This window comes from Rhizophagus irregularis, chromosome 1, assembly GCF_026210795.1.
Source record: "Rhizophagus irregularis chromosome 1, complete sequence".
Taxonomy (NCBI): Eukaryota; Fungi; Glomeromycota; class Glomeromycetes; order Glomerales; family Glomeraceae; genus Rhizophagus; species Rhizophagus irregularis.
In genome coordinates, this window is record NC_089429.1 from 569,636 (window position 1) to 595,066 (window position 25,431).

General features: G+C 25.5%; 5 protein-coding genes across 6 annotated transcripts; all 5 read right to left on the minus strand.

Annotated features, from left to right (window-relative positions):
* Positions 1-1,324: 1,324 nt before the first annotated feature.
* OCT59_000100 (uncharacterized protein) lies at positions 1,325-2,246 on the minus strand (the record flags this gene model as incomplete). Its single annotated transcript, XM_066138590.1, has 8 exons — positions 1,325-1,335; positions 1,428-1,490; positions 1,560-1,619; positions 1,721-1,774; positions 1,837-1,887; positions 1,957-2,001; positions 2,070-2,081; positions 2,225-2,246. The coding sequence occupies 8 exons, from the start codon at positions 2,244-2,246 to the stop codon at positions 1,325-1,327; spliced, it is 318 nt and encodes a 105-aa protein (XP_065988070.1).
* A 3,439-nt stretch (positions 2,247-5,685) lies between these two features.
* OCT59_000101 (uncharacterized protein) lies at positions 5,686-7,002 on the minus strand (the record flags this gene model as incomplete). Its single annotated transcript, XM_066138592.1, has 7 exons — positions 5,686-5,700; positions 5,788-5,939; positions 6,266-6,332; positions 6,430-6,476; positions 6,617-6,719; positions 6,847-6,882; positions 6,976-7,002. 7 exons carry the CDS (start codon positions 7,000-7,002, stop codon positions 5,686-5,688), a joined length of 447 nt encoding a protein of 148 aa, XP_065988071.1.
* Positions 7,003-14,176: 7,174 nt separating this feature from the next.
* On the minus strand, positions 14,177-16,661 carry OCT59_000102 (uncharacterized protein; the record flags this gene model as incomplete). 2 transcript variants are annotated; one of them, XM_066138593.1, is made up of 5 exons in its annotated part: positions 14,970-14,985; positions 15,075-15,885; positions 15,955-16,161; positions 16,228-16,257; positions 16,346-16,661. In XM_066138593.1, 5 exons carry the CDS (start codon positions 16,659-16,661, stop codon positions 14,970-14,972), a joined length of 1,380 nt encoding a protein of 459 aa, XP_065988072.1. The 2 variants fall into 2 exon arrangements, with proteins under 2 accessions (XP_065988073.1, XP_065988072.1); XM_066138594.1 differs by having other exon boundaries at positions 14,177-15,885.
* Positions 16,662-18,221: 1,560 nt separating this feature from the next.
* Positions 18,222-18,781, minus strand: OCT59_000103 (uncharacterized protein; the record flags this gene model as incomplete). Its single annotated transcript, XM_066138595.1, has 5 exons — positions 18,222-18,232; positions 18,312-18,371; positions 18,439-18,498; positions 18,597-18,650; positions 18,742-18,781. 5 exons carry the CDS (start codon positions 18,779-18,781, stop codon positions 18,222-18,224), a joined length of 225 nt encoding a protein of 74 aa, XP_065988074.1.
* Positions 18,782-23,264: 4,483 nt separating this feature from the next.
* Positions 23,265-25,019, minus strand: OCT59_000104 (uncharacterized protein). Its single transcript, XM_025320703.2, has 8 exons — positions 24,889-25,019; positions 24,730-24,822; positions 24,425-24,651; positions 24,221-24,353; positions 23,999-24,112; positions 23,749-23,922; positions 23,514-23,678; positions 23,265-23,425 (listed from the first exon to the last, which is right to left on the minus strand). Exons 1-8 carry the CDS (start codon positions 24,940-24,942, stop codon positions 23,411-23,413), a joined length of 975 nt encoding a protein of 324 aa, XP_025170745.1. The 5' UTR covers positions 24,943-25,019; the 3' UTR covers positions 23,265-23,410.
* Positions 25,020-25,431: the final 412 nt, after the last annotated feature.

Genomic DNA, 25,431 nt, shown 5'->3' on the forward strand with positions numbered 1-25,431 from the left:
AAGCAAAATATTGTAATAGAAATTTTTGAAAGAATTATTATTTTTAATATTGATCTTTTTTTATTTGGGAACGGTTTGATCTTAACGCAGTCGTCGCACTCAGCTGATTAAACGTCACGTGACCCAAATCCTTAATTCCTATTTTCTGCGAAATTAATGAAATGTATTTCTAAAAATGATGTTTTTGGAAACAGAATTTATTAATCAAATCCTCATAAAATTCAATATATCAACCATACTATAAATTCATAAAATAAAATTTCAAAATTCGGATCCGTATTGATGATGATGATTGACTACTATGATATCAACAAATTTCCAGTGAAAAAAATGTCATAGTATGTTTAATAATAAGTTACATATCGATCAATTTTTTTAAACTAATATAATATCAATTGTCTTTTTTCTCTCTCAGCTAAATTAATAATTGTAATAAAATTAATATGAAAATTGCTAAAGCTCACCGGCGGTGATAATCACCGTACCAGCAGCATTATGATGTACTTTCGACCAGAATTAAAATCTAATAAATAAAATACTGGCCAGCATTACATCATAATTTCACAACCGGTCATCACCGGTGATGTTTAGCAATACCCAATTAATATTACTACTTATATTTAATTGTGCTTAATCTTTACTTTGAATTTTGACTCATTAAACATAATAACTAAAAGTTTCAAAAAATAGAAATCAAAATTCAATTTTGATAATTCCGTTCAGAATCGACTTTCAGAGTCCGACTCTCATGGAACCACTCGTTTCACTTGAGCTACTCATTTCAGCTTGAAAATGATTCCAACGTTCAACTTGATCACTTGAGTCACTCCATTTGGAACTTTTTCCATCCCTACTTGTAATATCAGCACTTGAATATTTTAAATTCAAATCTCAAAAATGGATATCTTAATTTAAAATGGGTTACCAGATGGATATTTATTGCGGGGTGAAAATTGGACATAATCTAATAAAATATTGCATTTAAATGTGGTTATGTGAATTAATAGAATAAACCATTTTAAAAAATGTGTTAATACTTTTTGATGAATAATCAATTTTAGACATTCTAATAATTTTAAAACATGTTTATACAATTTAAAAACATTACAAAATTATTTTTTGTTTTAAACATAAAATTTTATAATTATCTTTATTTAATAATTGAAAAGTCCTATAAAAAAAAAAAATAGAGAATTGAATTATTTTAAATTACAAACTAAGAATCTTTTTTACTACTCTAATCTTAGTGTTTTAAATAATTCCAAAATATAAAGTTAATAAATAGTAAAAAAATGAATTTGTTTTTCAAATTTGTAAATTAAATTTAAAATTCATCTAGTAAAATAGAATAAATAATGTTTTTAATAAATAAAATATAATTGATCATTTTTATATTATTAAAAAAATATTTGAAATTATAAACAAACCATCGAGAATTCCTTGTTTATCTTTTTCTTCTGAATGAAGATTTGGATTATTTTGTGCTTCATCTATATAATTGAGATAAATTAGAATAATAATACCGACCATTATAATAAATAAGTTATTTATTTATTTACCATTAATACCGATATTTGATTGTTGTTGCATTATTTCTCTCTCATGGTCATTTTGGACGTCTATTATCAGATAAATCAAAATTAAAAATATATTCATATTTATCCTTAATAATGTTTAAGAAAATTAGAATTGATACATAAATAAATATTTTAAGACTTACCATTCTCTGTTTTCAATTTTTTAAATAATCTGGACGATTCTTCACTATCATTATCTAAAATTAAGATATAAATTAGTATTTATTTATTATAAAACTCTAATATAAGAATAAATTACCTTTAAAATTAATTGACTTATACCGATTACTTGATTTACTAAGATTACTAGCTATAATTGAAAATCAATTATATGATATTTTATTATATAAAATACAATACAATTTTAATAAATACTTACCATTACTAGAAATACTAAAATCATACGACCTAGTTGTATAAAATGCTATTTTTAAAAAAAAATTATTAATAATTAAAGAATTATTTCTATAACATTATTAACTTTATATTTACCTGTTTGTTCTTCTATTATTATTTATTAAAAAAAATATTATTAATAATAATTGAATATTAAAAAAAGATTAAAATTTGTAATAAATATAAAATAATTACTCTACCTTCTGTTGCATTTTTTGGTTCAGGTAGGTTTTCAAATTCATAAATCTTACTTGTAAATAATTTACTGCTCATATTATTATTTTTTTCTTTATCTACTTTTGCTATTAATTTGGGTAATTCATTTGGATTATTTCGATAATATAGTCTAATTTCTTTAAAATTTTTCCTAAGTGTATAAGTATCAGGTCTTTTTAATGGGTTAGCATCCCAACATTGTTCCATTAAATTTTTATATTTTGAAGGAATTTCTGATATAATTTTTGGTCTTATACCATCAATAATATTATATGCAAGAATATGTTCGTCTTCATAATCCATAAATGGTGGTTGTCCAAATGAAATTTCCCACATAAGCATTGCAATACTATAAATATCAGATTTAAAGGTATAACCTTTTCCATTAATAACTTCGGGTGCTATGTAAGGAAGATTTCCATATATACTTGTTGATGGTTTGTCTGCAGGACCACAAAATCCAAGATCACTAATATTCCAATCATCATTAAATTGTGTATATAATATATTTCCAGAATGCAAATCTCTATGAATTGAATTCTCTTCATGAATATAATAAAGTGCATCAATTATTAAATAAGTAATATTAATTCTTTCATTCCATGTAAGTTGATTATGATTTTGTTGTAAATATTCTCTTAAATTCACGTCATACTTATTCATTACAAGCATATAATTTCCATTTGATGGATTTTTTGTTAAACCAAAACATTGAACAATTTCTGAACGTTTGTTACTTAAAGTTAAATGTGATTTAGCCTATAAAAGCAATAAAATTTTATTAATAATTAAATTTTAAGTTCTTTAAATATTTTAGATTACAAACCTCTTCAAACCAACTTTGACTTGCATTTTTAACATTTTTTAATTCTTTAAGTATTACATTATGAGTTCCAAATCTTACTAATTGTTGCACTTTAGAATCCCATTCTTCATATCTACCATCAATCCATTCTGCTGTATAAATCTCTGAGAATCCACCTTTTGTCAGATATTTAATATTTTCTAAATTATTATATGGGATCCATTCAATAATTCTAGTTGGTATAAGTGTTTCCATTTGACAATTTTTTATTAAATTATCAATAACATTATTTCCAGAAGTCCAATTTGAAAAATTATATTTTAAATAATTTCGAACACAATATTCACAATATAATGTAGCTAAACATTTTTGGTTACAATTTTCACAAATTCTTCTTGTCCCTTCATTATGAATAATTTTATCTCGGTCATGATTTTTATTATTGACTCTTATTGCTTCAGTTTTTTCTTCTTCTGTAAGAGATTCGTCAGCAAGAATGAATTGTTCAATAAATTCGGATTGTTCATGTAAATTAACGTAAATATTATAATCAATTGATGCCAATGCCCTACTAAGTACTGCTTGTATTAATTCTATTCGAATATTAGACATTTTTGTAAAAAAAAAAATTTTTTTTAATAATAGTGCAAAAGAAAAAATAAAGTTTCAATAGACGATAAGTGGTGTAACTACCAAGATTTTAATATTGTCTACTGACCTACCTGTCATGTGCACATTGCTGCATTGTAAACATGTGAACGAAATAACGATCATCTGATCATAATCACAAAAATAAAATAAATACCGATCTTCAAAATTATTTGTACATATCGAAATATGATGTAAATACTACAAAGGCACAAATAACGTTAATAGGTTTAAGCTTTTGTAGACTAAAAATATTTTCTGCAATTTAATTAAAGATGTTTTTGAAAAAAGAAAGTGTTTTATCAAATCATAGAATTCAAAAAATCATAAACACCTTTAAATTCATAGTAAAATAAAATTTCGATTACCGTATTAGTTCTACGTTATCAATAAGTTTCGATGATAATAAAAAAAAAATATTAAAATATTTAATAATGGATTAATTTTCTTTCCGCTTTTTTCTATTATTTAAATTAATTTATAATATTTTATTTTAGTTATTTATTACTTAGGATATATATATATATTTTTTATTAGCTATTGATGCTTAATGAGCCAAATTTGAAGTTCAATGAAAGGATGGAAATAAAAATTCAATTTTGATGATAAAGTTTTATTTGCATAATTTTTCGATAATATAAAACAGTAACATATTTTTCTATTGCCTTTTTCGTGGCGTAATGAGCTTACAAAAATTAAAAGTCAACTATGTTTTAGATAATTTCTCTACTCAATGTATCTTTTTTAAAAAAAAAAATTCAAAGAGATTATCTATTCAGTCAATTCAGTGAAATAATTTTTTTATTGTAGAAAAAAAGTTTATTTATAGTTGGAAACTAAAATCACTAAATATTTAAGAGTAACATGCACAATAACATTATTATAAGTCAATATATATTATGATATTATTATTGATTATGATTATCTCTATTTGATGAACGACTCTATAAAGTTATCCTTATTTCAAACTCTAATTTTCTGTTTATCACTTTCAATTCACTTTCTAATGCAAGAGAAACTATCTAATAGGACTTTCTAAGAATTTAGGCGACGAGAAATTATACCCACCATTTGCGTAAGAAATTGGCTGATAACGAAAGCGTGATCAAATGATAACTGAGGTTGGAGGTAGAAATTTTATTTATTAATTGGCGCACTTTTAACAACTTACAATATATTCTAATGACTACTTTTTTTTTGATTTAGTAATGAAAGTAGGATTCAATTTAATTCATCATATTATTTATTCTTCTTCTTTCATTACCGGCAAATAATTAAAAAATTTTTCAGAGATATTTGAAAACAATGACGTTCGATAAAAGAAAATATTAAATTAAAAACAGAAATACAAGGCTTGTAAGAATCGTATGTATGATCAATATTGAATTAACTTTAGCGAGCCGAAGCACATTCAGAGAAGTTTTGTCGATTTAGGCTACTCTGTCAATGATACTGGAATATTAATTACCTCTTTCGATATCTATGTCTTCTTGCGACTTCGTATATGGATATTTTGCTAAAAGTATCGAAAAAGTATTTAAAGGATAATTTTACTTTTTTATTTATGATGAAAAAATAGAAATTGCTTATAAATTAATAAATATCAAGTATAATTTACAAATTAACGCATAAAGTCATATAATATTTTAGGTTGGAACCCTTTTCCCATTACTCACGAGTCAAGTCCTACTATTAGTTAGGCGGGTACTAATCAGAGTTAACAAATTTCTACTTAATTCTGAATGAAATAATTAACTTTGACCAAAATTAGGAACCCTTAACCGGAAACAAGAAAGGATTTTATTTTGATTTATATTCCATATAATTAATTACTTTTTTAAAGTTTATACAAAAATGAGAAAAGTTTTATAATTTTCGTAACAAATTTTCACAACATCAGTTATCAAGAAAATCTTCACATATTATTTTTTGAGTTTATTGAATTTTATTTAATTTATTAGATTCAAACAAATAAAATAAGTCATCGTTATCTGTTATAATTTCAGTTAATTAAAATAAGTTATAATTGAAGGTGGCCTTTTTTTACGAATTCAAAGTCTATGTATTATTGTATAAGGAAAAGATTAGTTCGTTGTAAATAAATATAAAAGGTAAATATATATACAAATAATTGTGATTTCCTACCTTCATATAAATGTCATCAACAATTTCAATAGAATTAATAATTTGCTGAATTTCAAATAATTCTTCAGAACCAAAATTAACTGTTACTGCTTCAACATTTTCTTCCAAACGTTTAATTTTTCTTGCGTCAGGAATAACAACAAAATTATTACCTGTAAAAAGTATATAAAATATTATAGTTTATAAAATGTTGATATTAAAATGTAATAAATTTTTAAGGTTAATATTTAACTGAGCTTAGAATCCAAGATAAATAAAGTTGCCCTGAAGTTACGCCTTTCTTTCCGCAAATTCATTACAATTTCCAAATTTTTTATTGAAATTTTTCACCTTGAAAATGCGGAATAAATTTTATCATCGATAGACTTATATTTTCCTAAAAAAAAAATACATATACATACATATATTTGTAAAATTGTTACGTTTTCAAAATGATAATACGGTTAGAAATCTGCGTCCAAGTGTGGCTATAAGCTACCTAATTCATGATAAGCTTCCATAATTCCATTTGTTTCAATATCAAGTGTCCAAGAACTATATTCAATCTTAAAAATAATTTTAATACAGATCAAAAGGGTTAATATTAGTCATTTTGAACGTTAAAATAATGTCGATATTATAAATAAAAATTGACATACTTACTTGAATTTCGGCAATAGGATGAACTTTATAAGCACATCGAAGAGTTGCTGCGGAACATTCAAAAAGACAAATATACAGTATTTAATTTTTCCTTCTTTAACAAGTTCTACTAAAGCGTCGACAGTGCTTTAATGGGTCTACAAGTTTTTGCAAGCTTGAAGAACGTATTATAGTGTACCCGATATACCTTTAAATTCACTATTCGCAATGCCAGATTTTGAAAATGAAAGAAACACTTCATTACGAACTCTTGAAAGGAAAATTTCATTGGTTCCATTTCCATAAATATCCTTTATATTTTAAAATTAAAAAATTTAATATATTATTATCATTATTTTAAGCTAAATTATTAAAAAGTTTAAATACAAACAACAGTATCCCAAATAGTACATCCTAAGTCATTGCTCGATTCAATACTTTAATAACGGCTGCGGAACTGTAAATAAAAGTACCCTATCATATAAAAAGAAATTAAAGTTGTTATTAAAAGATTATATAATTAATGAGTTTAAATGACATCAATATCAATTGATGAACGTTCTGTACCATGCTTTTTGCAGGATTTTTATACATCACTTTTATCAAAATTCATGAACGAATAAAAGACATTTTCTGACCCCTCCGGCCAAGGGGAGTCAAGGCAATTTTTCTAAAAAAAAAGGAAATGGAATAAAATGAAATGAAATGAAAAAAAGAAAATAATAATGGTTTTACCGGATAATTGATAAACCCAAAATTTTTAATTTAAATATTTAATGTTTATGAATCAATTCGGTATTGATTTGAATTTCGGAAATTTTATTAATACGTATCAAAATAAAAAAAAAAACTTATTTCCCAAGTTACTTACTTTAAGCGGGTAGTTTATTCTTTACCATTCAAAAATTTTTGATGCATGAAATCAAAATGATTATCAAAAGATCTTCAAAAATTCACGTTAAACAATTTTTTTATCTTATTCTATTCCAATAAATTTTGCATTGTGAAATCAATTATTTAATTATTTTACTCTATACAGTAGTTACTCTATACGGCAGTTAAAAACTATTATGCAAATAAAAATTAATAATGGTGACAACAGTTATTTCTTGGTATAATAAATTTTTAAATTTAATTTTTTTGATTCGTTCGTTAGCAATTTTGATAATGAATTCCCTTTTTATCGTCAAAACTTAAACTTTATCGTTAGATTCCACCATAATTATTTTGTATGTACTTTCATTTATTAATAAGTATCGTTTAATTATATGTTTGAAATAGGTGGTCAATAATTTTATAATATTGATATACTGTAATATATTATGATAGAGCTGACGATTGTTTTTAACATATTACCTTCACTCACCTTGCTTCAAATTTGGGGATTAAAATGATTAAAATCTAAACAAGTTAGAACTATTATTTGTGTCTTTGTAACATGATAAACATTCTAAACATAAGGGTAGTTGGGTAATTGGTTGCTCCAGAAACAAACTTTTATGACAGTTGTTTTCTTATGTCCGTAAAGTCTTTTGATTATTAAGTCAAAAAAAAAAAAATTAATTAATTTTCATTATGTAAATGAATATTATTTTTAGAAATTTTAATTACTTTGCTTATTTAGAATATTTCTGAAGTAGAATAATAATTACTTGGATAGATCATTTTTAAATTAGTATTTATAAAGAATGTTTAATAATATATTATGGTTATTCGAAATTTTTTATCTGAACATTATTTGTAGACCTCAATATAAAGACACAATTCCACATCTATAGTCCCGAAAATTCGGATTATGATTTTACATTTTGCAAATAAAATACCGCACTAGGTGGGATTAACGATGAACGAAATAAATTACTTTTGAAATTTCATAACTAGGAACGAAAAAGTTCGTGAATTTGCTGGACGCTAATCACGTGAGTGGATATATAATACCCGTGACCATAAATTTTTTCCTTTCGCTCCAGACTACAAAATTTATCAGTACTAAAACTTATAATGCTCCTACAATACTGTAACTATTAATTAAAAAAAAAATAAATAAAAGTAATTCAGTTAACAATAATTATGTTTTCCAATTATTAATCAAATATTGATAACGTTATAAATTTAATGACTGTTGGGATAGTGAATTTCGGAAATATCAATTTCGGGATTATGAATTTTTGGGATGGTAAATTTTCAGGACAATGGATGTTGGGATTGTATTTTGATTTTGGAAATTTGAGTGGTTAACTATCTAATTACCGATTTATAATTTGCCTAGTAAAAAAAAAAAATTCCATTTTAGACGAAAATATTAAATTACATTAAAATTTAGTACATATTATTGTTCATATATAACATTTTATAATGACGCAATAAATCTATAATTATCTTTATATAATAATTGAATGGTCCTGTAAAAACAAAGGAAATTTAAGTTATATAAATTACAAATTAGGAATTTTCCTACAACTTCTTAGTATTTAAATAATTAAAATATTAATAGAATATAAATAATAAAATGGTTTGCTTTCAAAATTAATTGTGAATTAATCTAAAAAAAAATAAATTCATTAATCTCTAAATATCATTGAAGATTTAGATTATTTAACAAACATTTTCTTACCATTAATTTCAACACTTGGTCGTTGTATTATTTAATCACTTTGAGTATTTACAATTATTGCTAAATAATAATAAATTTAATAAGATGCTGCTTGTTTTCTAAATTGGAATTAAAATTATTTTACTAAATGATTTATTTACTCACCATTAATTCAACATTTGGCGTTTCTTTATTATAATCATTATGAGTATCTATAATTATTAATAAAATTAAATTTAATAAAATGCGAGCTTTATTAAAATTAATTACTAAATGTTATACTTGCCATTCTTTTAAACTTATCAATAATATTTTAAGTACTTCAAATACTTCAAATATTTTTTTACTGCTTAGCTAAAATCAAATAATCAATATGAATAAGAATTAAATTATTTTTTTTCTTTTAATTATTATCTTTGATAATATTGCTTATGCTTAATGCATTATCATTTGATCACTTAATTTGCCAAAATCATTAACTAAGAGATAAAAACAAATTATTTAGGATTTTATTATAAAAATTCATTGTAACTTTAATAAATACTTATAATTATTAAGGATACTAAAATCATATAATTTACTATAAAAAATATCATTTTTAAAATTATTATTTGTCAAAGACCTTTTAAATGTTAGTAAAAATCAACATTACCTTTTTGTTCTTCTATTTAGTTAAAAAAGAATATCATTAACACTAATGATGTTAAATGAATAATAATTATTAAATAATCACTATACCTTCTGTTGCATTTTTTGGTTCAGGTAAATTTCAAATTTATGAATTTTTACTTGTAAATGATTTACTGCTCGTGTTATTATTATTTATTTTTATTATTGATTGAGGTAATTCATTTGGTTTATTTTGATAATATAATTTAATTTCTCTAATTTTTTCCCAAAAGTATAACAATGTTTAGGTCTTTCTAATGGATTGGCATTTCCGACATTGTTCCATTAATTTTTTTTTATTTTAAAGGAATTTCTGATATGATTTTGGTCTCATACCATTAATAATATTAATTGCAAGATTACAATCTTTTTCATAATTTAAAAATGGAGGTTGTCCAAATAAAATTTCCCACATAAGCATTGCAACACTATAAACATCAGGTTTAAAAAGTTTCCATAAATAACTTCAGTATGTAAGGAAGATTTCCATATATACTTGTTAATGGTTTGTCTTCAGGACCACAAAACCCAAGATCACTAATACGCAAAAATCATTAAGTTGTGAATATAATATATTTCCAGGATGCAAATCTCTGTGAATTTATGCACATTATAAAGATTATCAATTATTAAAAAAGTAATTTTAATTCTTTCATTCCATTTAGATTTTGTTGTAAATATTTTTTTAAATTTATGTATCACAAGCATATAAATTCCATTTGATGGATTTTTTGTTAACCATAGGCCATAGCATTGAATGACATTTGGGTATTTACTACTTATAGTTAAATGTGATTTAGCCTATAAAAAATAATAATTATTTTGTTATTAATAATATAGTATTTAAATTAATAAGTTCTTTAAATATTTTTAGATTTCAAACCTCTTCAAACCATCTTTGACTCGCATTTTCTACATTTTTAAATATTACATCATGAGTTCCAAATCTTACTAATTGTTCTTCAGAATCCAATTCTTCATACCATCCACCAATCCAATCTGGTGTATAAATTTTAGAGAATTCACCTTTTGTCAGATATTTAATATTTTCTAAATTACTTAAATGGAATTCATTCAACTATTATTCTGGATTAAGGGTTTCTATTTGATAACTTTTTATTATTAAATTATCTATATAATTATTTCCAGATGTCTAATTTAAGAAGTTTGCTTTTTAAATAATTTTGAACACAATATTCAATATAAATGTGGTTAAACATTTTTGATTACAATTTTCACAAATTCTTTCCATTCCATCATTATAATGAATTTTATTTCGGTCATAGTCTTTATTAAGTAATCTTATTGCCTCCAGTTTTTTATTTTTCTGTTAAAGAATTATCAGCAAGAATTGTTGTCACATAAATTCATATTGCTTATAAAGATTATTGTGAATATTATAATCAATTGATGTAAAAACTCTATTAAGTGCTGTTTGAAATAATACTTCTCGAATGGTAGATATATTGACTTAATTAGTTGCAAAAAGATAATTTTATAAATGGTTTTAATCGTCAAATTTCAGTATACTAGTCTACTGATCTGCATGTCATGTGAATCACTAATGTGGCATTTCAAGAAATTGCATTGTCACGATTTCTTTCTTTGAATATGGCGACAGTATAATCTGGATCGTTAAATTTAAAATGTTGCACATGTCACCCTCTGTCTTACATCAATTTTTCCTAAAGCTGCATTACCATAATCTTTTCTAACTTATTATAGACATGGTCTTCGATCAATATATTCTTAATTCGTTGGCACTTTTATTAATTAGTTCTTTCTTTTGATTACTTTCATAAAATTTTTTTTTTTTCAAATTTCATTAACAGGTTTAAATCATTTTTTAATCAGAATGAAAGATATGAAATGATGAACATGAATAATTAATTATTGACTGTGTCACTTACCAATAATATATTTTTATATTAAGTGAAATAAGTAGTAGTTTTTTTTAATAAACCTTTATAAAATTCGAAATATTAAACCCCTATAAATTCATATTTAGTAATTGTAATACCGTATTTGACTGATATTAAGAACCTGAAATTAAGTTTATACGTGTGTTAAAAAATAAGCATCTATTGGTGATATTTCGGTCAATATTCATCTGAAAATATTAAAATTTTAATACTATTCAATTCGTCTCAATGTGACGAATTCAATTTTTACTTTATTAATGATCAAATTAAATTATGAGATATCCTTTAATAAAAAGTTGAATAGTACCGAGTCATCAACTCAAAATTAAGCATCCTATAATAAAAAAAAGGGTGCTTAATATAAGTCAAATATGGTATCAATAAATTCCAATAATATTAAAAAATATATATTAATTATAATGAATGTTGAAGACATGTTACGCCAAGTAAATTGAGAACTTAATTGATTCTGTAGATAATAATGTATCTTATCTTCCGTTTTTTATTCTAATAGAAGAGACATAATGAAAAAATAGAAAGTTTCAAGAGTCTGACTTGTTGAACTGATAAAAAAAAATGCAACATAAACAAGTATAAATTTAACTAGTATACAACTTTAGATTAATTCATATATTACTTTTGATTAATAAAAAAAGTATTTTCGAGAAGGTTAACTCACCCAGACAATAAAATGCCAGATTTATTCTTAGCTAATCATCTACTAGTCTCTTGATACACATATTTTAAATTTTAAAATATTTCAATGAAAAGCAATAGTTCTTTATTACATGTTTTTGTAAAATAATTAATTGCAAATAAAGAAATTATAATATAGGATTTTTTGACATCAATGGTTTTGTTATCAGTATCATTTTTTTCTAAGGATGTTCTGGCAGAGAGAATGGTACAAATAATTGAGCAAGTGGGTGAAAAGAAATTTATTTTCAGCTTTAGTTATTCTGTGTTCAATTAGTCATTTTGACGTTTGTTGATATCGTGTAAAAGTTTTAAAGGGAGGGTTTGGACTCTAAATAGATAAGTAAAATGATGAACATTATAAAAACACAACAGATAAAAAAATAAAAGGTCACGTACGAGGTTTACTGCTGAACCAATGTCAGTAGCACCAAGAGAAGTATTTCTAAGTCCTAAATAAAAAAATGAAAAAAAATGAACATTATAAAATCGTAATAAAACAAAAGTTATATGGAAGACACACCACCAGGGGACTTTAGAATTAAGTGACGTGAGTAGCTCTAAGGACGTTCTTACAGAGATTTTTTCTGAGAGTGATTTGCGAGAACCAACCATGGTACCAGTAATTGAGAAAAAAATTTATTTTCGGCCTTAGTTATCCTGTGTTCAATTAAGTCATTTTGACGTTGTCACCAACATCAGCCATCCATCGGTAAACAATATTAAACACTTAAACATTAAAAATAAATTATTATCTCTTAATAACTTTAATTTATAATTTCAAACTAGGATAATTTCCCTTAAACATATCTTGAACAACCCTTCTTTTTATAATATTTGAAGTTTCACTAAATATTATAATTCTTTAACTAGATTGTAACTCTTCATGAGTCATAATCTTTCCAATCTATTTCCATCTATTTCTAAATCATTATGACTCATTATGACTAATAACTATTTATAACTAAACTATAAATATAACTATTCTAAATATAAATAACTTAAAAAAATTGTTGTAACTGATCTATAAATAAATAATAACTATAAATATCATTAATAAATTGTGGAAATATCATGTGACCAATCTGATATCTACAGCTACAATGTTACAATGTTTGTTGATATCATGTAAAACCAATTCTTTTAAAGTAAACTCTTTTTTATTCTCCCATTGAGGGAATTTGAGGAGCTTGTTTTCAAGGAGGAGTTTGACTCTAAATAGACAAGTAAAATGATGAACATTATAAAAACACAGATAAAAAAAATAAAAGGTCATGTACGAGGTTTACTGCCAGAACTAATGTTATTACCACTAAGTGAAGTATTTATTAGTCCTAAATAAAAAAATAAAAAAAAACAAACATTATAAAATCATAATAAAACAAAGTTATATGAAAGACACATACACCAACAGGGGACTTTAGAATTAAGTGACGTGAGTAGCGGTTAAAAATGGTTTTGATCATTCTTATAGTTAGAACTTAGAAATATAGCTCAAAATTTTTTTTGAGAGAAATTGAGAGTTTCTTAGTTTTTTCGATTATCCTTACACTTGAGAAAAATGATCTAATCATATTACAGAATTAATCAGTACTGATGCAATTAAAATATTTTTTCTTTTTACTCACTTAAATTTGCACATTTTTTGCAAAAAATTACTCGTGTATGATAAATGATGAAATAAATTTATAAATTCATAATAGTAATAATTAATAATTGAATAATCCTATATAAATAATTCAACGTAAAATAAATAATAAAAATGAATTTATGGGAAAAAGTCTAATTTTTGTTTTTTAGCCGCTTCGTAATATTGATTCTTATTAATATATGGCCGTTTTGCAATAACATTACCAATAGAAGCTTCTCCAATCCCCTCATGGGTATTTTATAAACTATTTATTTCCCAAAAATTTGGATTTATCGCTTTAGTAAAAGCAAATGTGGCTCGTGCTGAAAAAATAGGGCCAAAGTAGCTCTTAAAATTATCCGTTGAAACGATCAGAATATTTGATGTCTTTTTTCTTTCCCTGTATGGTTGCGAGGTAAATATTATCGTTATAGGTTGATAATTTTGAAGCTCAGGACTTCCCTCAATGCCACTTAAATTCTTATCATCTTCCTTATAGACATTACTCTCGGTCATCTTTACTGAGCAATAGTCCCATTTGTTTTGACCCATTATGAGATAATAAACTCCATTTTCATCTTCCATAACAAGAAATATATCTGCAAATTCAGCAGAACTACCGTTAACAACCACAGATCGACCATCCTTCCAGTGGATCTTTGTACCATCAGATTTAAGCGTCAAATCTAAACTTAATGGAAATTGCTCTCTCGCCTCATATGTAAAGAGCTTTTTCAATTTCATAATAATATCTAAGTCATTGTTTGTTCCACAAGCACCAGGATGTAGTTCTCGAAGGGATAGCTTATCCTTTCCCATTTTAATGGCCAGATTGACCCGAAAGGAAATATGATGTGCCACGAATAATTCCCATCTCTGCCAATACTTTACTTGAAAGGTCTTTGCAAGATTCACATTAACAATCTTTAAGATATCGTTGTAAAGGCAAATAAAAAAAAATGGCATTTCAATAAGGTATAAACATGGAGAGAGAGGAGAGAGAGCAAAATGTCCATCACTTTGCAGATCTTTGACAGTAATTTTTAGCTTCTCATCTAAGCATTCGTCTTCATCAATAGGGATCCCCTCAACACAATGATACAAAAGTTTTATGGCAAGTTCCTTATTACCTTCCACTTTATAATAAATGTTGTACATTTTTTCAAGATCACCCTTAACATTTGTGAAAATATTATCATAATCATGACTTTCAAGTTCCCGAAAGAATTCTTCTCCATTATCACATAATTTCATAAAACATATGGTAAAGAGTTGTTCAAGTGCACGAGGCAAACCTCCAGTGTCCATCAGCAGTTGTATAAGTGGAACACAAAACTTCCATTTATATACATGGTTTTCTGTTGGTGCTTTAAATTTTGTCGCAAAATGGTCCATAATTCGAATTATCGATGCATTGTCCAATAATGGACAATCAACAAATTGAAATGAGATATCCGCAGTTTTTTTTTGTTCAGCAATAGCTCGTGGTGCTGTTCCTGAGAGGAATGGCTGTATAAATGTAAGGTTTTCAGTAAGCATGTATTTTGCAAGGTTGCGGATCATATTCTTAAATAATTCTTTTGTTTTATTTTTTGCATCCCAGGCATCAATCTTATGAAATTTATCAATGTGAAGATACAAGAATAATTTTTGATTGTTGGAGAACTTCAGAGATTTATAGCAATAATTAATGACGGACTCAAAAAAAAAAATATCGTTGCCATATGCAAGAACTAAAGATCGGAATACTTGAAATGTGATGTAATAATTTTTTTCCATAAAGAATACATAAGCAATCCGCAATCCAAAAATTACTGTTGGTATAAGTTCACAGTCATAGTCATCAAGGTAAAGGCTAGTTCCAAAATCCATATAGAGATATTCAAAATGTACGTCATTCCATTCTTGTGGTGGTTTCCAGTTTTTTTGGATGTGATCAAATAGTTCCATTCCAAACCGAGTTTTTCCTATTTAAAAAATTTCAGATACAGATAGCAATTTATATAAATCATTTAGAAAAGGCATAAGGAACTTACCTATCCCGGGGGCTCCTGAGCTGACGAAACACCAATAATTCAAATTGCCTATCACTCCCTCAACATTAGCTCTTGTAGTTTCTTCAACTCGAACCAATGCTTCTCTAAATTCACGATGTTGCAGTGGCATGTCTAATTGGTTAGGTGATTTAGGCTTAGACTTTCTTTTTTTCAAATTCTTCGAAATTTCCTCAATAATTTCTTCAACTAAGAGAAGCAATTAAAATTGGCATTTGGAAAAATTCAAGCGATAACGATTGTATGCGTACTTACCAGTTTTCAAAGATTTTAATTGTCCTGATCCTTTGAAAAAAAGTTATGGTTGAGGAAATGTGATATAAACAATAAAATCAATTCTTGTTCAAGAGGTAAAACATTGGGAGACACTTACCAGTGGTGGTGGGCTTTGGCAGTTCTACGATGATGTGGATGTGCTCACTAGAAAGTTGTTCTTTGAAAACTTGCCCAATAGTTTTGAGGTCACTGTCCAGCTCCTCACCTCTGAACTTTACTTTGATGTCGATTCCTTCATATATCTCTTGCTTTTTGCTTTCAGGAATATTGACTTTCCATAATATCAGTTTGTGTGCAGGTCCAGCCAATCCTGCTTGCTCCTTGATAGCTCTCTTGAGATGTCTTATGGTCTTGCCTGTATCGAAATCAACAGGAAATGCGTTCTTTTCACCTAAAACAATACAACCTAACATAATTTTGGTATATCTATAATTGCGAAAATAGAGAGTAGTTCAAAAAAAATCGAATTTAGTTTGTACCCAGAATTGCGAAAGTACTCAAATTTTATCATATATACTGTATATACATTTTCATAAGCAATCATTGACTAATTACTACGAACTGTGAGTCAGTAATACTACGAACTGAGTCAGCGATGTGTCAAAAATCAATTCAAATTACAAAAAAAATTTATCAATCAAAAATCAGCCACATATCACAATGTCACATGAGAGTGCCAATCAAAATAATTTCCAGTTGTGAAGACATTACGCAACAAGGTATGTTATGACTGTACATTTGCAAGAAAGCTTATAAAACTAATATCCATTTTTTTTTGTTAGGTGGAGAACATAAATTTACCAAGGTCAATATTGTTAATTTATTTCTGACTCAGCATATTCTATGTATATGTTATTACTATTCTGGTCTGGAGTGATAACTAACATCGAAGATGTCAAACTGACCAGTTGTGACAAAAAGGTCAAATAGTAAGATTGATAATATTGTAACAAAATATAAGGGTATCACTAATAATTTCCAATAGAAAAATAATAATGATGGTAACTAATGTAAGAGTTTCTTAAGAATAGAAATCTATCAAACAAATAATGATAAAACACAAGGTTAAACAGTAAAACACGTGAAAAGTTTACTGCAATAAATCATACAAAAAAAAATAATACTTCGGATAACACAATCTAAACTCTCTGTTAGATCTACCCAGGTGTTAACAACTTTTATTCAAAAGAAGATATTACCCTATATATGTTTACATTTTCACACATGACAGTTTGAACTAATCAATATTATCCTATTATACTAATATGATTAATCAAGCAATTATCTGTAAAAACTTTTCTATTACCATTTTGTATAAGTTCCATATATCTATATAATTCATCAATCTCAAGAACTAACTAATAAACTAATGTTATAATAATTAAACTGATACTTATAATTGAATATTTATGAGTCAAAAGCAATAATAATACTAAAAGTAGTTAATTAATGTAAGTAACTAATAAAACTAAAATATATTATAAGAAATGTTTCATAATCATGGGAATTCTGCACACTACATCATGTGACTTGTTCGATCTTCAACTATTTCCATGGGAATAATTTTAAATAATTCTTTCTTAAGCAAAAATTTTGGTAACACATAAGTGACGACCATTTTATTCTATCCAGAATATCAATGTTGGGGCAATGAAATCGGATTAGAGTTAATGTTGAGATATTATGTTAGTATAGATAGTTTAACACTTGTGTAGGTCTGTATAGTAGCTCAAAATTTTTTTTGAAAATCACTCGTGTATGATAAATGATGAAATAAATTTATAAATTCATAATAATAATAATTTCTTTATTTAATAATTGAATAATCCTATAAAAAAATAAGAATGACTAAATTATTTAAATTACAAACTAAGAATCTTCCTATTACTCTATAATCTTAGTGTTTAAATAATTCAACATAAAATAAATAATAAAAATGAATTTGCAGTCAAATTATCAAATTGTAAATTAATTTAAGATTCATCTATTAAATAGATAGATTAGTAAATAAATGTAATTTATTATTTTAATACATTATTAAAAATACTAAATATTAAACAAACCATCAAGAATTTCTGATTTAACTTGTTCTGAATGAAGACTTGGATTATTTTGTTCTTCATCTGTAAAAGTAAATAAATAGAATAATGACTAATTTACATTATAAATAATTTAACAAATATGGCTTACCATTAGTACCAATATTTAATTGTTGTTGCACGAATTCTCTCTCATGGTCATTTTGAACGTCTGCTATCATCAATAAATTAAATTATTAATATACTTATCAACAAAAATATTATAAGAAAATTAGGATTGATAAATAAATAAATATTTTAAGGCTTTACCATTCTCTATTTTTAATTTTTTGGATAATCTTGGTGATTCTTTACTATCATTATCTAAAATTAAGATATCAGTAAATTAGTATTTATTTATTATAAAACACTAATAAGAATAAACTATTGGAACTAATTGGTATATATTGATTACTCGATTTACTAAGATTACTAGCTATAATAAAATGAATCATTTAATATTATATTGTATAAAATTCAATATAATTTTAATAAATACTTACCATTACTAGAAATACTAAAATCATATGATCTACTGATATAAAATGCTATTTAAAAAAAGAGATTATTTCAATCTATTTATTTATTAATAAAGGACTTTATACTAAAACATTATTATTTTATATTACCTTTTTGTTCTTCTATTATTATTTATAAAATAAAAAAGATATTATTAATAATATTGAACATTAAAAAATTAAATTAATAATATACAGTATATGAAACACTTTATACCTTCTGTTGCATTTTTTGGTTCAGGTAGGTTTTCAAATTTATAAATTTTACTTGTAAATGATTTACTATACATGTTAATTTTTTCTTTATCTACTTTTGCTATTAATTGAGGTAATTCATTTGAATTATTTTGATAATATGTTTTAATTTCTCTGATTTTTTCCAAAAGTGCACGAGTTTCAGGTCTTTTTAATGGATTAGCATTCCAACATTGTTCCATTAAACTTTTATATTTTGAAGGAATTTCTGATATAATTTTTGGTCTTATACCATCAATAATATTAATTGCAAGAATACAATCATGTTCATAATTCATAAATGGAGGTTGTCCAAATGAAATTTCCCACATAAGCATTGCAATACTATAAATATCAGATTTAAAAGTATATCCTCTTCCAATAATAACTTCAGGTGCTATGTAAGGAAGATTTCCATATATACTTGTTGATGGTTTGTCTGCAGGACCACAAAATCCTAGATCACTAATTTCATCATTAAAATGGGAATATAATATATTTCCAGAATGCAAATCTCTGTGAGTTGAATTCTCTTCATGAATATAATAAAGTGCTTCAATTATTTCATAAGTAATTCTAATTCTTTCATTCCATGTAAGTTGATTATGATTTTGTTGTAAAAATTCTCTTAAATTTACATCCATTCCTCTCATTACAAGTAAATAATTTCCATTTGATGGATTTTTTGTTAAACCGAAACATTGAACAATCACTGAACTTTTGTTGCTTAAAGTTAAATGTGATCTAACCTTAAAAATATTTAAAAAACTTAATTTTAAAATTTAATTATTAATAATAAATTTTATTATTTTTTTAAAGTTACCAACCTCTTCAAACCAACTTTGACTTGCATTTTCAACATTTTTTAATTCTTTAAGTATTACTTTATGAATTCCAAATCTTATTAATTGTTGTTCTTTAGAATCCCATTCTTCATATTGACCATCAATCCATTTTGCTGTGTAAATCTCTGAGAACCCACCTTTTGTCAGATATTCAATATTTTGTAAGTTATTAAATGGGATCCATTCAATAATAACATTTGGTCTAAGTGTTTCCGTTTGGCAATTTTTTATTAAATTATCGATATCATTATTTCCAGATGTCCAATTTGGAAAATTTGCTCTTAAATAATTTCGAACACAATATTCACAATATAATGTAGCTAAACATTTTTGGTTACAATGTTCACAAATTCTTCTCGTTCCTGAATTATAAAGAATTTTATCTCGGTCATAAGATTTATTATTTTTTCTTATTGCTTCAGTTTTTTCTTCTTCTGTAAGAGAATCATCATCAAGAATTTTTTGTTCACAAAATTTGTATTGTTTATGAAAGCCAACACAAATACTATAATCAATTGACATATGGGCTCTCCTAAGTGCTGCTTCTATTAAATTCTTTCGAATATTAGACATTTTTGTAAAAAAAAAAAATTTTTTTTTTAATAATTGAAAAAAAAAAGTTTCCATTGATGGTAAAATTGGTGCGACCAACAAACAAAACAAAGAAGTATTGTCTACTGATCTGCCTGTCATGTGCTACATTGTCAGCAAATTAAATAAAGGTTCTTATATTTTCATTTAACTTGTGAGATCATTTTTATCTATTTATTTATTTCTTGTAAAACATGATGTAAAAAATACAGAGGCACCAATAACATTAAAGATTGTACAAAAAAAAAAAATAAAAAAAAAAAGTTTTAAAATATATTTCTGCTAAACTAATGAAATGTATTTCTTAAAAATGATGTTTTTGGAAAATAGATTTTATTAATCAAATCCTCATAAAATTCAATATATCACTCTATAAATTGATAAAATAAATTTCAATTGGATCCATGATATCAATAAATTCCAGTGAAAAAAAAATCATATCATCAATTGTCTTTATTTCTCTTCAGTTAACTAAATTAATAATTTTAATAATTAATATTATATTTTTAAAATTGTGCTTAATTTTTATTTTTAGTTATTATGTTTAATTGAGTCAAAATTTAAAGTTTCAAAAAATAGAAGTCAAAATTCAATTTTGATGATTAAATTTTAGTTGCATAATAGGACCCAGAAATATATGTATAGGAGTCAGGTGATGAAAAAAATTTTTTACTATTAGCTGTACGCATTTTTTCAGGGCCGGAATTATGATAATGTCAGTCAGTTACTATAATAGGAAATGAAATTCTGACTGGTATTATCAAAAATTATCTAAAAAAGGAAAGATTTTCATGATTTTTTAGTTCAAAATACGCAAACTTAAGCCTGATCCTTTTATATATATTTCTGGGTCCTTGCATAATATTTCGATAACATAATACGTAAAATACTATTCAAAGTTATTTATTGTATAATAAGTCTACAAATTTAAAAATTAAAGTACATGTATTACGAAGATGATAAGATATATCTCTTTTTGAATATAATGACATTATAGATGACAGTATCTATTTTATGAGAACTTTCTGTTTATCACTTTATATTCACTTTTTATTGCTAAAAAAAGGAAAGTAAGGTAAAAAGGGATATCGGTCAATAGAATTCATAGAATTCCTAGTAGTAAGTATTAAACTGTGAGAAAAATTATAACCGCCATTTATGTAAAATTCTGAAGAATATCCTGATTATTCACATAATAATATTGCATCTGCTGATACAAATTAATCCAATCATTCGGTAGTAAAAAACTTATTTTTTTTAAATTTTCTTTATGAAATTCTTATCATCGTTTTTAAATTTTTATTTGTCTCTTCATTTTTATAATTATATTAATTATATTTAACTTGTTAGGATTTGCTGATAAAATTAATTTCTATTTTCGCTGTGAATTATATAAAAAAGTGTCACTCCACCACCCGGTAGTTAGTCGAGAATCAGGCGAAAAATCAAACAAAAATTCTAATAAAATTTCAAACATACCATTATTTGCATCATCGATATTTACAACCAAACGAACTCGTACTTTCTACAAAGTAATAATAAGGTAGGTTTGTTTATTGTTCGTTTAGCTTCTTGAAACATGACATCACAATATTAATCAATTTTCTCGCCTTTATGGATGTTCTATAATGAAACGGACATGATACTCTTGTTATTTAATCAGCATTCTAATCTTCACCGAGAAAATCTCTGACCATCACTACACAATATCATAAATAAATTCCCATGATGGTATATGCTGAATTTTTTAATGTTTGGCGCAAAATCGTACTTGCAAAAGAAAAATCGCCTGAACACAAAGGATGCACTATGAAGCAAATTAATATAGAATTGGAAATATTGCATATTTTTTTTTATCTCATCACTAATCTCCCAAATTTACGCTATACTATAGGTTTGCAGAAATTAGCATACCTTCTTGTAATTTACAGTATGTTAAAATCGATATTGAATTACCTTAACGATCTAAAAGAAGTTGAAGCGTATTTAGAAAAGTTCTGTTGATATAGCTATCACGTTAATAATACTAGAATATTATGTGCAACTGTCAGTATCTATATATTGCGTCTTCGTATATGGATATTTGCTATAAAGGTTAATTTTACTTTTTTTCTTAACAAGATAAAGGGATTCGTATTATCATACTATTATTTCATAAAAATTTATGTAACCTTTTTACTACTTTTAAGCGGCAGGTTGGCCAAAAGTAATCCATCATTCTCTTTTAAATGAAAAAAAAATTATATTAAATAATATTAGTAAGTGTAAGAGTGATACTAATGAACATACTATGCATCCTAAACTGGTTGCGGGAATTCTTACACCGATTTTGCCAGGTTCATGAAACAAAATTTTTTTAAATCTAGAATTTGCAGATTATTATTTTTTTTTTTGTGAGAATGCGAGAAAACAATAGAAATTGCTTATAAATTAATAAATATCAAGTGTAATTTACAAATTAGCGCATAAGGTCTTTTGATATTTTAGATTACTCATGGTCATGGATATTACTACTTTGTGCTACTTCGTTAGACGGGTACTGACCAGAGTTAACGAATTTAATTCTAACTGAAATAATTAGCTCTGATCAAATTAGGATAACAATTTTTATCAGGCTAAAACTCTTAGCTGGAAACAAGAAATCGAATTGTACTCCACATAATTAATTTCTTTTAAATGAATTCTTTGTAGTTTTCATAACACATTTTCACAACATGATTAAACAGTTATAAAAGTAATATAAGAAAATTTCATGTAATATTTCTGGTTTATTGAATTTTATTTAAGAGTTGGATATAATTAACAAATAAGTTATTGTTATCTGTTATAATTTCAATCGATTGGTAAAGTAGCAATACATCGTTAAAAATAGGTTTATATTGAAGGTAGCTTTTTTTTACAAATCCAAAGACTATATTATATATGTATAAGGAAAATATTAATTCATTGCAAATAAATAAAAAAGACAAATATATTTACAAATAATTATAATTTCCTACCTTCATAAAAAAGTCATTATATCTATTACCAATAATTTCAATAGAATTAATAATTTGCCTTATTTCAGCCAATTCTTCAGAACTAAGATTAACTTTTACTGCTTCAACATTTTCTTCCAAATGTTTAATTTTTCTTGTGCCAGGAATAACAATCACGTTATCTCCCTGTGAAAAGTATATAAAACTTAAAAAAAAATGTTATGACATTAAAATGTAAATAAACTTTGATATTTACCTGAGCTAGAATCCAAGATAAACAAAGTTGACCTGGAGTTACGCCTTTCTTTTCTGCAAATTCATTAAATTTATGTACAATTTCCAAATTTTTATTGAAATTTTCACCTTGAAAACGTGGAATCAATCTTCTAAAATCATTTGGTTCAAAATCATCAATAGACTTATATCTTCCCTAAAAAAATATACATATATTAGTAAATCATTACGTTTTCATAAAATACAAGGACAATTTAAAAAATGACAAATACTGTTAGAAATCCGCGCCCAAGTGGACTATAAGCTATTATAGTGACACCTAATTCACGACAAGCTTCCATAATTCCATTTGTTTCAATATCAAGTGTCCAAGGACTATATTCAATCTTAAAAATAATTTTAATTTTTAATACAGATTGAAAAGGGTTATTATTATTTTATGTTGAATGTTAAAAATAATGTCCCGTCAATATTATATATAAAATTGAACTTACTTGAACTGCGGCAATAGGATGAACTTTATAAGCACGTCGAAGAGTTTCTGCAGAACATTCAGAAAGACCAATATATTTAATTTTTCCTTCTTTAACAAGTTCTGCTAGAGCACCAACAGTATCTTCAATGGGTCTATAAAAATCATAAATTAATAGTTCATTATTTCAATTCTTGACAATATCATGAATAACTTTTTTACTTACGTATTAGGATCTACACGATGTTGATAATAAAGATCGATATAATCCACTCCTAATCTTTTTAAAGAGTTTTCGCAAGATTGATGAACGTATTCTGGTTTACCTGATACACTAAATTCGCCATTTGGACCTCGAACGATGCCAAACTTTGTACAAAGAAACACTTCATTACGACGATCTTTAAGAACTTTTGAAAGGAGGATTTCATTGGCTCCATTATCATAAATATCCTTTATATTTAAAATTAACAAATTCAATATACCATTTTCATTATTATAAGCTAATTATTAGAAAATTTAAATACAAACAGCAGAATCCCAAAAGGTACATCCTAAATCAAATGCTCGATTCAATGCTTTAATATTTTCTTGTTCATCGGCTGAGCCGTAAGTATATGTGCCCTATCATGTAAAAGTTGATTAAAAGATTATATAATTAATGATATCAATACCAATTGGTGAACGCACCATGCCAATTGCGGGAATTTTTACACCAGTTTTACTAAGTTCACGAAATAACATTTTTTAAAAAAATAAAATAAAATAAAATAATTTTAACAGAGTTAATAATAATTATATATATTTTTACGAGTTATAGTGAATTGAAATCGTATCGTGAATTAGAGAAGTATTTATCGTTATTTATTGATGCACAAGAATCCAAAAAAGGAACAGTCGGAAACCGTCGGGTAAATTTTCGGACACGGTAATGCGATCCGAAATTTGTCCATCCGGATAATCCGTCCTCAACCGATCCGAATTCAGATAACGGATAATTTTCTGCATCTAAATCCGCGTTTATTTGTTATCAAGAGAACATCAGAGTTAAATAATTTCTTCAACTTTTTACAGTTTTTTAAAAAAAAACCGCAAGTCTGAGTCACGTGATTATCATGACGGCCAGGACTATTAATGTTTCCGCAACACCTTTAATATCTGGATATCCGTAGTCGAACGTAACGTACGGATAGTATGATTAGCGACGAAGTTCCCCGGAAAAATGGTTATAAT